At 41.7% G+C, this 14010-nt stretch overlaps 1 protein-coding gene across 1 annotated transcript in view; it reads right to left on the reverse strand.

Moving 5' to 3' along the window:
* LOC138284000 (dual oxidase maturation factor 1-like) overlaps positions 1-14010 on the reverse strand; it is a 415581-nt gene that overhangs the window by 71275 nt on the left and 330296 nt on the right. Inside the window, exon 3 of the mRNA XM_069222333.1 lies at positions 1534-1591. Within this exon, the coding sequence (XP_069078434.1) occupies positions 1534-1591 (58 nt within the window). The remainder of the gene's footprint in view (positions 1-1533; positions 1592-14010) is intronic.

The following is a 14010-nucleotide window of genomic DNA, read 5'->3' on the forward strand; positions in this document are numbered from 1 at the left end:
TTCATGGAAGGGTAGTGCTAAGAGGTAGCATGAATGTTTAGGGTTCAGAGATGGGTGGTGTTAAGAGGCAGTATGTCTGAGAGAGGTCATAATTGAAGAGTAGCATTTAGTGGTAGCACAGATTTTTGAGGGTTCAGTGATGCGCAGCTTTAAGATGTTATAAAGTGTTTTATGGTTAAAAAAAGGTAGTCTTAAGGGTAGTTGGGAATTTTAGGGTTCAAGGATGGGTAGCATTAAGTGACAGTAAGAGGTTTGCAGGGTTCAGGAAATGGTAGTGTTAATATGTAGTTAGGAATTTTAGGGTTCAGGAAAAGGCAACATTGGGCAGTAAGGACTTTTTAGGATTTGGAAAAGGGTGGTGTTAAGCAGTAGTAAACATTTTTAAGGGGTCAGGGAAATGTACTATTAAGGTGTGGTAAAGGTTTTTTAGAGTTCATGGTTGGGTAGAGTTAAGTGATATTAATGTATTCTGGTTTAGGGAGGGGTAGTGTTATGGGATACTTTGGGGGTTTTAAGATTCAGGGAAGCGTAGCATTAAAGGGTAGTTTTGTCACTTCAGGGAATGATACTGTTAAGGGTATTATGGAGTTTTTAGGGTTTCAGGGTGGGTACCATGAGCAGTAGTAAGGGACTTTTTAGGATTCAGGGATGGGTAGCATTGGGATGTAGTAATGGGTATTTAGGGTTCAGTGAAGGATAGCATCAATGGATAGTTAGGGTTTTCAGAATGCATCAGATGGCATGGTTCACACAAAGGTAGCCTTAATGAATAGTAAGACATTTTTAGGGTTCAGGGAAGGGAAAAACAACACTGCTAGGCTTTTGGGTTGTGGTTAAAGAAATTCTGGCAAAAAATAACAGCACTCAGGCAAAACTAGACATGTTTACACATTCACCCCATTCCCACAGCCAATTCTCCTCTTCCCTTTAATATTTTTTTCCTTTCATTTCTAGGAGGAAGGCAAACAAGTCAGGATGACTCAAACTCAGAGGGATGAAAGAGAGAGAACTGAGTCAAAGTGAATTGTTGACAGGAAAATGGGCTTAGAAAGCATTGGGGCTTGCTGGTTAGAAGACACAAAGATGCCTTAAAATAGGAAATGTGAACAATAAATGTAAAATGCTGGAAGTAGGATAGAAGGGGCTTTTGAAGGTGCATCCATAAATAAGTACTTCAGCCAGATGGAAGTGGATAGCAGAATAAAAAAAACTGAAAATAAATATAAACGTGAATTACAAGAAACTCTAGCTAGTAAGAGGATACAAAAGAAACTGGTTCTTAACAGGAATACACATACGCATCAATAATTAAGGTAGTAATCCAACAAAGTGCATTGAAACACCGTTTGTAAAAGCCGTTAGAACGTGTAATTCGCCAGATTAAATTATTTCCTCCAGTTTCAACCTATGGAAGGATGTGATCCTGGTAGAGTACGTTCTTCAGAAGAACTTCAATGAAAATTCTAATGTTTTATGACTGTTGCTGTATTGTTTCGTGCTTCAACCAATAGTGGTGCTAAGGCATCAACTCACCGAGAATTACAGCACCGATAAAGAGGCTGCTGAGGACCCTCAAGAGCCAGAATGGCCTCTGAAAAAGGAAAAATTACATGTTAATTATAGTTATTCATTATTCACTGAAATTTACACACAGCATACAGAAAACAATCTTATCTATGCGAATGTTTAGATCACCATTAATGATTAAGGAAAATGTTATTGTTCTCACTTAGGAAATCTGTAAAGTTATAGCTTGCTAAGGATGCATATTTATGTTGATTAAGCAAAGGTAAACTATCTTATTTAACATGTTGGATTAGATAGTTATTAATTGTGATCTATCCCTGTATGTAGACAGCTCTGTGTTGTCGAAAAAGTAATCTCAACCTCTAGTTTCCATGATTGATTTTGTTCCCTAGTGTGCCCTGTCCTTATGTTTCTTGTAGGTACTACCCATGTCTTGTTGCATACAGAAACAAGATAAAAAAAGAGATCTCAGCACAAGACATAATACTGCATTTATTCACAATGACTGATTAAAAAAAAATATCTCACACAGTATGGTCTGCGCATTCACTTTCTTGGAACAACATTTTCCACGATATTAACTTCTGTTGTACTCATCACGGTGCTACAGACCAAACAGCTCCAGGAGTGGATGCTCTGACCAATTCCAGACCACAACCAACTCCTGCTTAAATAGTCCCAGTAGGCAGCTTGGCAAAAATAAGCTGTCGCCTACTAGCTTTGGCAAAAGGGTTCTGGTTATGAAACTAGGGTGGAAAGTGTTTACTTGATACACAATGGATATCTCTGACAGTGTTCTCTTTCAAGCAAGGGAATCAGGCCACTGGGGTGTGCATTAAGATTCGTGTTTGACTAAAGGTGTTGGCAAATTAATAACAGAACGATGGGTGCATGTCATAAGTAAAACATTTTCATCCTTACTGAATGATGGCCTATTTTGTTAGATGTATCAATAGACACAAGAAACAAAATACTTTTACGTTTCATAGGCCATTTTAAGATTCAGTTTAGGGATTTGAAATTTGTGACGATTCACTGTAATGATAGCTTTTTGTTGTTTTTCTGCTCACTTACAATGCCATGAAGAACACGTTTTCATGGAACCTGATCGGAGAACATTGGCACTTGTTGACTGTTGGAAGAACAACCGTGGCAGACAGAGGAGTAATGGCTAGCTCCTGGTAAGGACCTTAAACACATCTTGAGTTTTTTTCTGCCAGGATTAAGAAAGGAATAATTTGAAAGGTATGTGGGCAATAGCTAATGTCATACAAAGTGATCCATAAGCAAGATAAGGAACTGTTGGCCTGATTTATGGAAAGTTAGCTCAGCCTTTATGTCGTTTTTTTTACTTAAAAGCCGCGCAAACTTACAAATATTATATTTTATAAGTTTATGCCGCTTTTATGTCAAAAAATGACATAAAGGCGGCGCTAATTTTTCATAAATCAGGCCCACTGAGTGTTGACAGGGGGCGGGGTGGGCTGAGGGTAAGCGTGAGCTGTGAAGTTATCAGAAGGGAGAGTGATGCTCAAGCTCAATTTGAGTTTATGAAGCTATATTTTTTATTTTATTATTGATATGATATGTCATTAATTACATCATAGAAATAATAATGAATGACGGGCTGATGCAAGAAGCGTGATACAATAGCCTGAAAATGTTTGAGACTGTTGCTCATAGAAGATGAGCATTCACTTAAAGCCGAATGGTTCGCAATATCATTAAATTTGTGTCAGTGCACTATTGGCCTCTTTCTTCTGAGTACCCCCCTTCTATTTTAGAGGTTATCTCACTGTCCAAGAACACCACTACTTAAAATATGTGTTCACGACGAATACGAATTATTCAGGCATTACTTAACCCGTACATGTATGCCACACTGAATTTGAGACCCGAGGAGTTTTATGAAAAATAAAATGAATCAGACTAACAGTTTCATCTAAAATTAGAGACCAGTTTCAAAAGAAAACACCATCGTTAAGAAAACTGTAATAAAAATCGGTTACACTACTTGCTTGAAAAGCATTGAAAGATCATCAGCCCTGACATTCAGGTAGAAGCATAGTATATTTGAAGAAACAATTTTAATTCAATAAACAACGCAGTACAATATGATTCTCTCAAACAAAAAGACTTCGTCTCGCATTTCATTGAAGTCAACAAAACACGTTCTTTAAAATGCCAGAGAACATACTTTTGTAACCTAAAGCAGTTACACGGAATTCTTTACGGAACTCCATCAGAAAATCTCCGAACGTTTTTAATAAATCCAGATAGAATCACAAACACACTTGCATTTAAAATAGTCGTTTTTGTACGTGTACAAGAACGTGAACGCGAACAGCATTATACAAGAATTGTTTTGAAAGCATCAGAGAGCATATTCTCAAACCTATTTGCTCATGAAAACTCAACTTACATGTGCAAATTGCCTTTTTCGGAAGTGTGATTACACTTTTGCTCTTCACAAAATGTGTTTTTGTCTTTGGGCACTGCAATACCGTAAAGGCCTAATAGTTTGGCAACAGCAAAAAATATATTTGCTCTTGGGTATTCGCAAACATTTCAACCCTGAAAAAGTTTGCAGATTCTCTCCTGCCAAAGGTGGGAATGAATTAATTCCTCCTGCCACAGGAGAAAGTAAAGCGATTTCGCTATGGATATGGGTGAACCAGTCCCAAAAAATGTTGGTGTAGTAGTGGAAACCGTTTCTTCATGAGTAAAATATTGTTAGCAAATGCAATTGAACTCACACCAAACATTTTTGCATGTGATATTGCACATTGAACAATTACACGTTCAGAAATGAGACTGAGTGAATGTCAATGGAATCCATAAAGGTTTTACAGGAAAACCTCTATAAATGACCAAAATGTATAAATCTGTACTCAAACATAAAATTACACATAAGTAAGTAGGCTCACAAAGTACCAGAGTCTCATTTGGCAGCTAACATAGCCTTTGTAAGTAGTGAAGATTGAATCGAATTTACAATGTTTTCAAAGTGATTAAAGTATGCCCTATTTTTTGACTGAGGAACCTATGATTGAGTTTGCAACAGGAACTCTTAGTGAAGCCTACATATGAGCTGTAAACTCTGCATTCAGCTTTCAATCACACTTCTCAACGGTATAAAATCGCGAGACAGGTCCTTATTCTATAGACTTGAGTTGAAGAACGAGGTAAGCAGTGAAATTTACTATGTCAAAGTCTACCACTAATTAGAAATCGTTTTTGGTAATATACTGTTAGAGTAACTTAGATATTCGTGTGTTTTCAGCAGTAATGGAGTGACCCCACCCTTCCTGAAGTTACATTTCACATGCTTTCTGCTCACTGGTCTGCCTAATTTTCTCCTGCTCATCCCTGGCTTTCCCTGAATTGACTTTTATCTTTGAAAATAATTTTGAATTCAGAGCTTTGGAAGGATTAAATGAATCCAGCACCTATTGTCTGCAATGTGATGTCTTGGCCGACACCAGACGTTTTCAAGCAGCTATTTGGAGTGAGAAAGCATCAAGTCTGTCGTATGCCCTAGGCTCAAAATATTTAGGCCACCTTAAGGTGTCTCCTTTATAGGCCACTCCTAAGTGAAATGGTGCCTACATTGTCGATTCTTTGTGCTGAGTCCTCTATCCTCACACATTTCTACCTAGAGTAACAAAACAAGATGCATCTCCAGTTAGTTACAATTGTAACTTATTATGGCAACAGTATTTCAGGCAGGGGCCGTGCTAAACTAATTAGGTACATTCTCTGGAATGTATATTTCCTGTTCCATCATTGCAAAGTAGGATATGCATTTTATCTTATGGAAGATGTACACCGCTATGCATTTTAGCATATTTTTGCAATGTCAAGAAGATATGTATGGCTATCATTTTACCTGATCTGAAATGCCAAATATGTAAATTTAAAACTTTCTACTATGTTTTCGTTTCTGAGATTCAGACAATTGACCAATATAAAACACTTGTATTTGTGTGTATATTTGGCCACTGCTGTTATTCCCTTGTCTAAGTCTGTGAAAATAAGCATGGAAAACCCAAATATCCAGGGCTAATTGTCTATGATGGTTAGCAACCACATCTCCTCCTGCTTAACTCAAATGCCAGCATGTAACAGACACCACGATTATAATAGAAATGCTAATTTGAAAACATTAGTAACAGAATGTGCTCTTGGTCTGCTTCACATTTTAAATATTTATGATTATGAGGACAAAACTTTCTACAATAAAGACATTTTATTTTTTGTGACACATTCTGCTCTCATCACATACATTAATAAAAGTAGTGTGTATTGTTAGAAATGGTGTCTCTAGTTGGCAGTGGTTTGCACCGTATCCAAGTAGGAACCCTCACTCTAGTCAGAGTAAGGGAGCTACACAGCTAAGATAACCCCTGCTTACCCGCTGGGTAGCTTGCCACAAGCAGTGAGGCTTATCTCTGAGCCAATGTATAAAGCATGTGTACACACACACAGTAACATAGGGAAAACACCGCAAAAGTACCCAACACCAGTTGAGGAAAATAGCCAAGATTTACCTGAGTAAAACAACACCAAAACAACAAAAATCCAACATACACAAGTAAAGATAGGGATTTTCAAAGATGAAGGTTAGTGTAGGGCTTAGAAACACAATAGCTCGGACTGGGGCTATCACAATGTCTTGATAGAGTCATCTCCAACAGTCGAATGCCACCCATGAGGGAGTGCGGTGCGGCTACCCGCGGCATTTGATAGACCCCAGTTACAGTACCTTGGAAAACGATGAAGAAACAAATATGTTGCATGGAGTCGGGAGGTGAGGCGTCACTGGAGCCAGATTGGCATTGGTTCCTTACTGCTAACAGGGAGGTGAAGGGTCAGTTCCTTACTGCTAGGTAGGGGAGGTGAGGCATTGGTTCCTTACAGCTGTAGGTGAGGTGATGCGGTGTTGGCTGCGAGGTGTTGGTTCCTTAGGACAAGACAGGGTGGATGGATCCAGCAGGTCAGGATGTGTGACGTTGAATTCGGAGTGTCGTGCTCACACCATGGAGACACAGGTGCTGTGGCGGAGTCAGGTGCCACAGACGTCGGTGATACAGCGCTCTGGACTCACACTGTGGTGAGACTTCGGAGGTGCTGTGGCAGCGTTTGGCCTGCGGTGAAGGTCGCAGTCATTACGCTCAGTAAGGAACACGCCTCCAGTGCAGGCAGCAGCACAAAGTCAAAGAATGGCACCTGTTCCAAAGTCACTCTGGAGTAGATGTGCTTAGTCGATGTGCTTAGTTTCTCCTTGGTTGTACCAGAGTTCACTTCCAAGGGCCCAGGAACTGGATTTGTCACCACTTGGCAAGTCAGGACTCTCAGCAAGGAAGCCAAGGCACTGGCAGGTGAAGTCTTTGATGGCCCTGAGACTTCTTAACAGGAGGCAAGCTCAGTTCAAGCCCTTGGAGACCTTGGAAAGCTGGATGTAGAAAGCAAAAGTCAAGTCCTTTCACTCCCAACACAGAAGCAGCAATCCAGCACAACAACAAACAGGCAGAGTGGCAGTTGCTCCTACAGCATCCAGCTCTTCTTTCTAGCAGAGTGTCCTCAGTCCAGAAGTGTTCTAAGTGTTGTAAGAGGTGTAGTACTTATACCCATTTCTGTCTTTGAAGTAAACTTCAAAGATAAGTATTTGTAGTGTACAAGACCCTGTCTTTCCCTGCCCTGGTCCCATTCACTGCAGGGGGTTGGAGGCTGCTTTGTGTGAGGACAGGCAGAGCCCTATTCAGGTGCAGGTGTCAGCTCCTCCTACCACTCAGCTCCCTTTATGTGACTGTCTAGAGTGAATGCACAAACAGCCCAACTGTCACCCTGACCCAGATGTATATTCAGCAAGCAGGCAGAGGCACATCATGGTTAAGCAAGAAAATGGCCACTTTCTAAAAGTGACATTTCTAAACTTGCAGTTCAAAATCCAACTTCATCAAAAGATGTATTTTCAAATTGTGAGTTCTGAGACCCCACACTCCATATCTATACCTGCTCCCAATGGGAAAGTACATTTAAAAGATCTTTCAAGGCTATCCCAATGCTACCCTATTGGAGAGACAGGCCTTGCAATAGTGCAAAATTAAATTATCAGTGTTTCACTATCAGGACATGTAAAACACACCAGTTCATGTCCTACCTTTTAAATACACAGCACCCTGCCCATGGGGTTGCCTTGGGCCTAGTTTAGGTGTGACTTATATGTAGAAAAAGGAAAGATTTGGACCTGGCAAGCGGGTACAAAATGGCAGTTTAAAACTGCACACACAGTCACTGCGGTGGCAGGCCTGAGACATGTTTGCATGGCTAGTCATGCGGGTGGCACAATCAGTGCTGCAGGCCCACTGGTGGCATTTGATTTACAGGCCCTGGGCACACCTTGGGCACTATACTAGGGACTTACCAGTAAATTAAAAAAGCCAATCATAGAGAAACCAATCACCAATATATTTTACACAGAAAACATATACACACTTTATCACTGGTTAGCAGTGGTAAAGTGCCCAGAGTCCAACAGCCAACAAAAACAGGTAAGAAAAAATAGGAGGAAGAAGGCAAACATTTTGGGGATAACCATACAAAAGGCCCAGGTCCAACATATTGTATCTACTGGTGGTTGCCAGTAGGTAGTATAGGAATGACCTAGTATTAATGGGAAAAGTTTTTTTGTTTTGCCAATAACTTTGGTGCTGTTTGACAAATCTTCACAAAATTTTCAAAACCAGTTTGCCACTTTCTTCAGCTGCTCTCTTGAAAGTTACAGGGTAATTCCTCAAGCAGGGGCTGAGAAAAAGGAAGATCCCAAAACATATTTTCTCCATGCATTTTCCCATGGGGTCTTTAGACACACCTAGAGTCTGGACTGATGAATGGACTTACACCACATTTGGCAAGAAGTTAGGTTGTGGTTCTTTTTGCTATTTGGTGCAAATCCGTTCAGCAGTTTTGGAGTTATTGAAGGTTAAAGATGTAGCTATCTAGGTGTGCAGAGGCTCCGCGGATCCGAGAGACCTCATGCTGAGATCTGATTGACTGCCAACACTTCAACCAGGAAGTGTTGGCAGCCATTTTAGGACTCTGCCTCAGCGAGTCCCAAAAACACAATGTTTAAAAAAAGAAAAGCTTACAGGGTAGGAATACATTTGTCCCCTAGCCTTGGCGCTGGGGTCCTCCTGGGACCCTGCCAGGGCATAAAAAGCATTTTTTAAATTACTTTTCACTGAATATCGCTGAACATCTGCAAATCTAGGCCCATATTTATACTTTTTTAGCGCCGCATTTACGCCGCTTTTTGATGCAAAAACGGCACAAACTTACAAAATACAATTGTATTTTGCAAGTTTGCGCCGCTTTATAAACATGGGCCCTAGTGCCAATTTTTTTTTTTAAAGAGGTGCAGTCGCCTGCGCTTGTTCAATATTCAGCCCCTGGGTGGGCCAGATGACGGGGGCATGTGCCATTATATAAAAAAAAAATATATGGTTTCACAGGGCCCCCCTCCTGGGCTAATTTGAGCCCTGGGGACCACCACCTCACCTGAGCTTTTTCCACACAGTAGAAAGCAGCTGTTTTTTTGGTCAGATGCAGTTTAAAAGTCTAATTTATTCTTTGTTGTATCGATTCTGTTGTTACTGTCAAAAAAGGTACACATATTTTAAAATGTAATCGTGTATGAGTGTGCTCGTGCTGCATGCAGTTGTAACAAATGGCGGATTTTGTTTAGAAAAGCAGCGAAAAAGCAAATGGCTTCTACTTGCCCAAAGGCGTTTGGCACATTTTTACTTCAGATAATTTTCTCTCGAAATACACAGGTCTTCTGGCCTGAGAGAAAGGTGTTAGTAGAGTTTGAAGAATAAAGCGCCGAACAACATACAGACATGTAATATTGAGTGGGCTTTCAGTTGTATTATGTAGTAGCCAGATGTTATATGCAGCTGATTGCCCAACAGAGGGCGCTACAGGATCTGAGAAGTAGAGGCATGCGTTTCACATGAGCTTAATTAGCGCCTGTTCGACACCATCCAAGCTCAATGTATAAGAAGGAATCTGTGATCCTCGGCTTGAAACCTCAGACCTGTGAGCGCTGCCTCTCAGTGTCCAACTCATAAATTAGTTACCTGCTGTTATTCCAAAGAAAGGCACATCCCTTCACGCTTTGTGCTAGGGGCTCTGCTCACACAGCACGATGAAGGATGGCCTGGCTGTGCCTGTGATTTCAGAGGTAGTTTACGATCCCCCGGTTGCAGGATTCTATGACCACTAATGAAGTGTCCCGTGACACTGGGACCTCATGAAATCTGCTCTGAACGAGAGGTGTAGCCCGGGTTACCGGTTGCCCTTACTGCATGAAGAAAACAAACTCCCGCAGGGCTAGGCATCTCTCTGCTATCAATAAAAAAATGAACCAACTGGCCAGCAAAACCACCAATTGCACATTCGGATTTCACCTGTTCTCTGCTCCAGAAAGGAAAAGGCCTGTTTTGCATTCTGCCTCGGAGGATTAGTGGTCATCGTTTTGATAGATGTCTTACCGTAGCTGCTGTGGGCTTCAGCAGCAAAGGCTCAAAGTGGTGCTGTCTTAGAAAGACAATTGGTGGTAATTATCTACTCAAGAAGGTTCCAGGCTGGAATACACTTTGTAAAAATGCAAATAACAGAAGCCCTGTACAATGCTGTCAGATGATGTAAAAAAAAAAAGAAACAAAAATCACAAAAAGCTATGTTCTTTGGACTTGGAAGTGAGTTCCACTGACCTATCAGGTTTCCTCCCATCAGCCTTGCAGCGATCTGAACTGCTGACATTGAGACGCAGTGCAGGCAGTCAGGACAGCTGGCTCTTCAGCATCTAATACCAACAAATGCTTTTTAGCCTACTTCCGGAGTGTACGATAATGAAAGGTTAAAAAATAATGGGGGTCATTCTAACTCCGCCGCCCGCCAATGTTCCCCCGTCAAAATACCGCTCCGCGGTCACAAGACCGCTGAGGGTATTTTGAGATTTGCCCTGGGCTGGCGGGCGGCCGCCAAAAGGCCGCCCGCCAGCCCAGGGCAAATCTACCTTCCCACGAGGACCGAGCCGGCGTAGTGGGAAGGTGCGACGGGTGCAGTTAAATACACAGTGGGGCCCTCTTACGGGGGCCCCGCGGCACCCCCTACCGCCATCCTGTTCCTGGCGGGTCGCGCTCCGCAGCCATGGAGGATTCACCCGAGCAGCGGAAAGTCGGCGGGAGACCGCCGACTTTCCGTTTCTGACCGCGGCTGAACCGCCGCGGTCAGAATGCTCGAGGGAGCACCGCCAGCCTGTTGGCGGTGCTCCCGTGGTCGGTGACCCTGGCGGTCACCGGCCGCCAGGGTCAGAATGACCCCCAATATTTGTTTTGGCAGAGCTTCATATATATATAAGAAAATAGACGCCGATTACCACGGAAAGGAGGGGATTTTGCAATGGATTATTAAAAAACGGCTACTCAACCCAAAGGGGGACTGGAAGGCTTTCTGTCTCACATGCAGAGCAGGCGTAACTTTTCATTGGCTGGGCCTGTCGTACTGCGGCGATCTGTGGCCAACGTGATTTCAAAGCACAGCGTGGGATTTGTTGAGGAATGCCCTTTTGTCAATGTTGTCCTGATGAGCACACATATATCTTCCAAATGGTTTGCTTTGGTTGGTAGAAATGGTGTGTTAGTCATAAATTAAAATTCCCAGGAATTATCATTTGTGAGGTAATGTGTCAGGGCGATTGAATGTGAACTCAAACATCCCTCCCTTTAACTACATACATTTTCTGCAAAGCTCACTGCAAATTGTCGTTTAAAACATTATTTCGAGATATTTTATAACAAAGAGCAAAGCAGTCTTACTATAACTTCTTACCACTAAGACAAGTAATAACAGTTTATCAAGTGTCAGTGAAAAAAGAGCAGCCCCATCAAATAAGTTCTTAAAACAATGCAGACAGAGAACATTGCGACGGGGCTGGCCAGGGGGGCCTCAGCACTGCCCATGCTGAGTGCATGGGCAGTGCAGGCCCCCCCCCTCGGGTTACCCGGTACCTCGTCTCTGCCAGCCTTCTCATAGCGGGGTTACCGCCATAAAATCGCTGGTTTAGAAGGGGGTCATAAGGATCACCAGCACTGCCACACCGTCGTGTCAACGAAAAGTGGCGGTGCTGGCCGTCCGACCACGGCGGTACTTTCGTAGTCATGATGTCATTGGTCGTGATCCAACCGCCAACGCAATTCTGGCTGTCTTTGGACCGCCAGGGTTGTAATGAAGCCCTTGGTCTAACACTACTGCCTACCATGCATTGTGCCATGCAGAAACATAACATGAAATACCATGTGGGTGGGGGGTCAGCTACAAACTCTGGAATGTTCCAGTGAGCACGATATATATTCTTTCATATGTTTATAGCATAAAACATTGATACATTCTTACTAGCTGCAGCCCCCATGTGGAGAGTCGCCTCTATATTACATATATGCATACAGATGTATGTGGCACGTAGAGAGTCATTTACAGTAAAAATCATGAAAATACCCCAAGCTTTCCGGAGCATTTCTTGAAAAAATGAAAGTTTACAAGTGACATCGCTCACTGGGCAGTCGCTGTCAGGCTCTCTTTGGTCTTTAACAAAAATAAAGAGATGATAATGTCAAAAGTGGCAATACACCAGCCCCTGGTAGCCAGGCAGTACAAATACTATCAGTGTCAAAGTTCTCGATTGTGATCCTCCTGTTAGTTTTACTAATTATGTCTTATGTGCATATCATTGCAGCACAAACTTACATTTTTGGTGGTTCATATTTGAGGTGATTCAGCTCCTCAATGTTTTTTTTCAAATACACGTTGCAGGTGCTTAAGAAGGCCATGTCATGGGTCAAGTCAGGTCAAATCTCTCTGGACCCACCTTAAATCTGCAATCCGAAGTCCTTACAGGCAGTCCATGAAATGATTGCAACTGTTAGATGGAGAGTCAATGGATCAGTGAATTAAAAATCATAGATTTATTCCATGTCTTACTTCAACATAAATGTGCACCTATTAGAGCTGTACGAATCAACATATGTGGGGACCATGAGAAGGGGCCCTTGAATATTTCATATGTTTACAGCATGAAGGAAGCCATCTTCCTTCTTCAAAGGAGCCAGAAGTTCCATGTTGATGGCTGGTGAGTTAGTCCTTGATGAACTGAGTGTAGGTATCATCTTTAAAGTAATGAGCCAATAAAGAAGTTAGATACTGTAGCATTTCTATGGCACCATTATTTATAAAGCTTGTCTTCTTTACTTCTCTTTCTTACTTTCCTTGTTTTTAAGTCTGAATGTGCCATTATGAGTTTTATTTAACTTTATTATAATTTTATTTTGTTATTTTGTGCCCTGCGGCCAAACCCTGCCCGCGCCCAGGTGAAGGCCGAGCGTGAAGCAGGGTTGGGTGCTTCTAGGGGATTGACTGCAGAGCCTGGCCACATCCTCTTCGGATCCGCCTAGGGTCCTGGGTAAAAGAAAGGCACTGATTGGCTTGCTGCAACCTGACACAAATATTAACACGTGCATTTAAAAAAACCATAGAAATTCACTAGGTTACAGGGACATTATAGTTAGGTTGACGTTTTACTCATACAAAACCATAGAAATTCAGCAGTTATACTTATACTTATAGTTATACTTATCTGAAGAACCTGTAACTCATGCCAGAAAGTAACCTTAGGCAATAAGGTATAGTTTCTTAACATAAGTATAACTATAACTGCTGAATTTCTATGGTTTTGTATGGGTAAAACATCAACCTTACTATAACGTCCCTGTAACCTTTGTTTTTTTCAGTGTACATATCTATATCTATATAGATATATGTACAAACACACACACATTCACATAAACACATAAACTTTGGAATCAATTGTTGGATTAACACCACTTAACATTTGAGTTGACCCTTGGATCCTAGGAAAACTATTCTCAATTGGGTGAGCATAAAATAAATGAATGATAATCATCATCACCATAATGACTTTTGAATATTGACTGCTGAAGGCAATAGATAAAACATTTTAAGCAGTGTAACAATGTCACATGTTAAACAAAGGTAAGGTGTTTTGCAGCACCACTATTTGCCGTTTTAATTCAAAATGTGCTAATTTTTTACATTGGTAATTTGTTGGCGAGGACCAGGACCATTATTTTTGTTCTTTTCTCATTTTATTATTGGTTGAGCATGATGCACATTGCGTGAGTGCCCTGCTCTTACTCCTATGGGCACAGTGACCATCCTGATAGGCCTGCTCTGTCTGCGCCGTTAGCGCTATAGCCTTTTCTGCTCTGCTCTTCTCATGCTGCTTTGCTCACAGCCATTACTTAGCAGCGGCGGCGGAGTGGAGACTTTGACAAAGGAAGAGTGTCTTGTCGCACCACTATGCTCGTTTTAATTCAACATATGCTCATTTTTGACATTGGG

Source organism: Pleurodeles waltl, chromosome 3_1 (genome assembly GCF_031143425.1).
Source record: "Pleurodeles waltl isolate 20211129_DDA chromosome 3_1, aPleWal1.hap1.20221129, whole genome shotgun sequence".
Taxonomy (NCBI): domain Eukaryota; kingdom Metazoa; phylum Chordata; class Amphibia; order Caudata; family Salamandridae; genus Pleurodeles; species Pleurodeles waltl.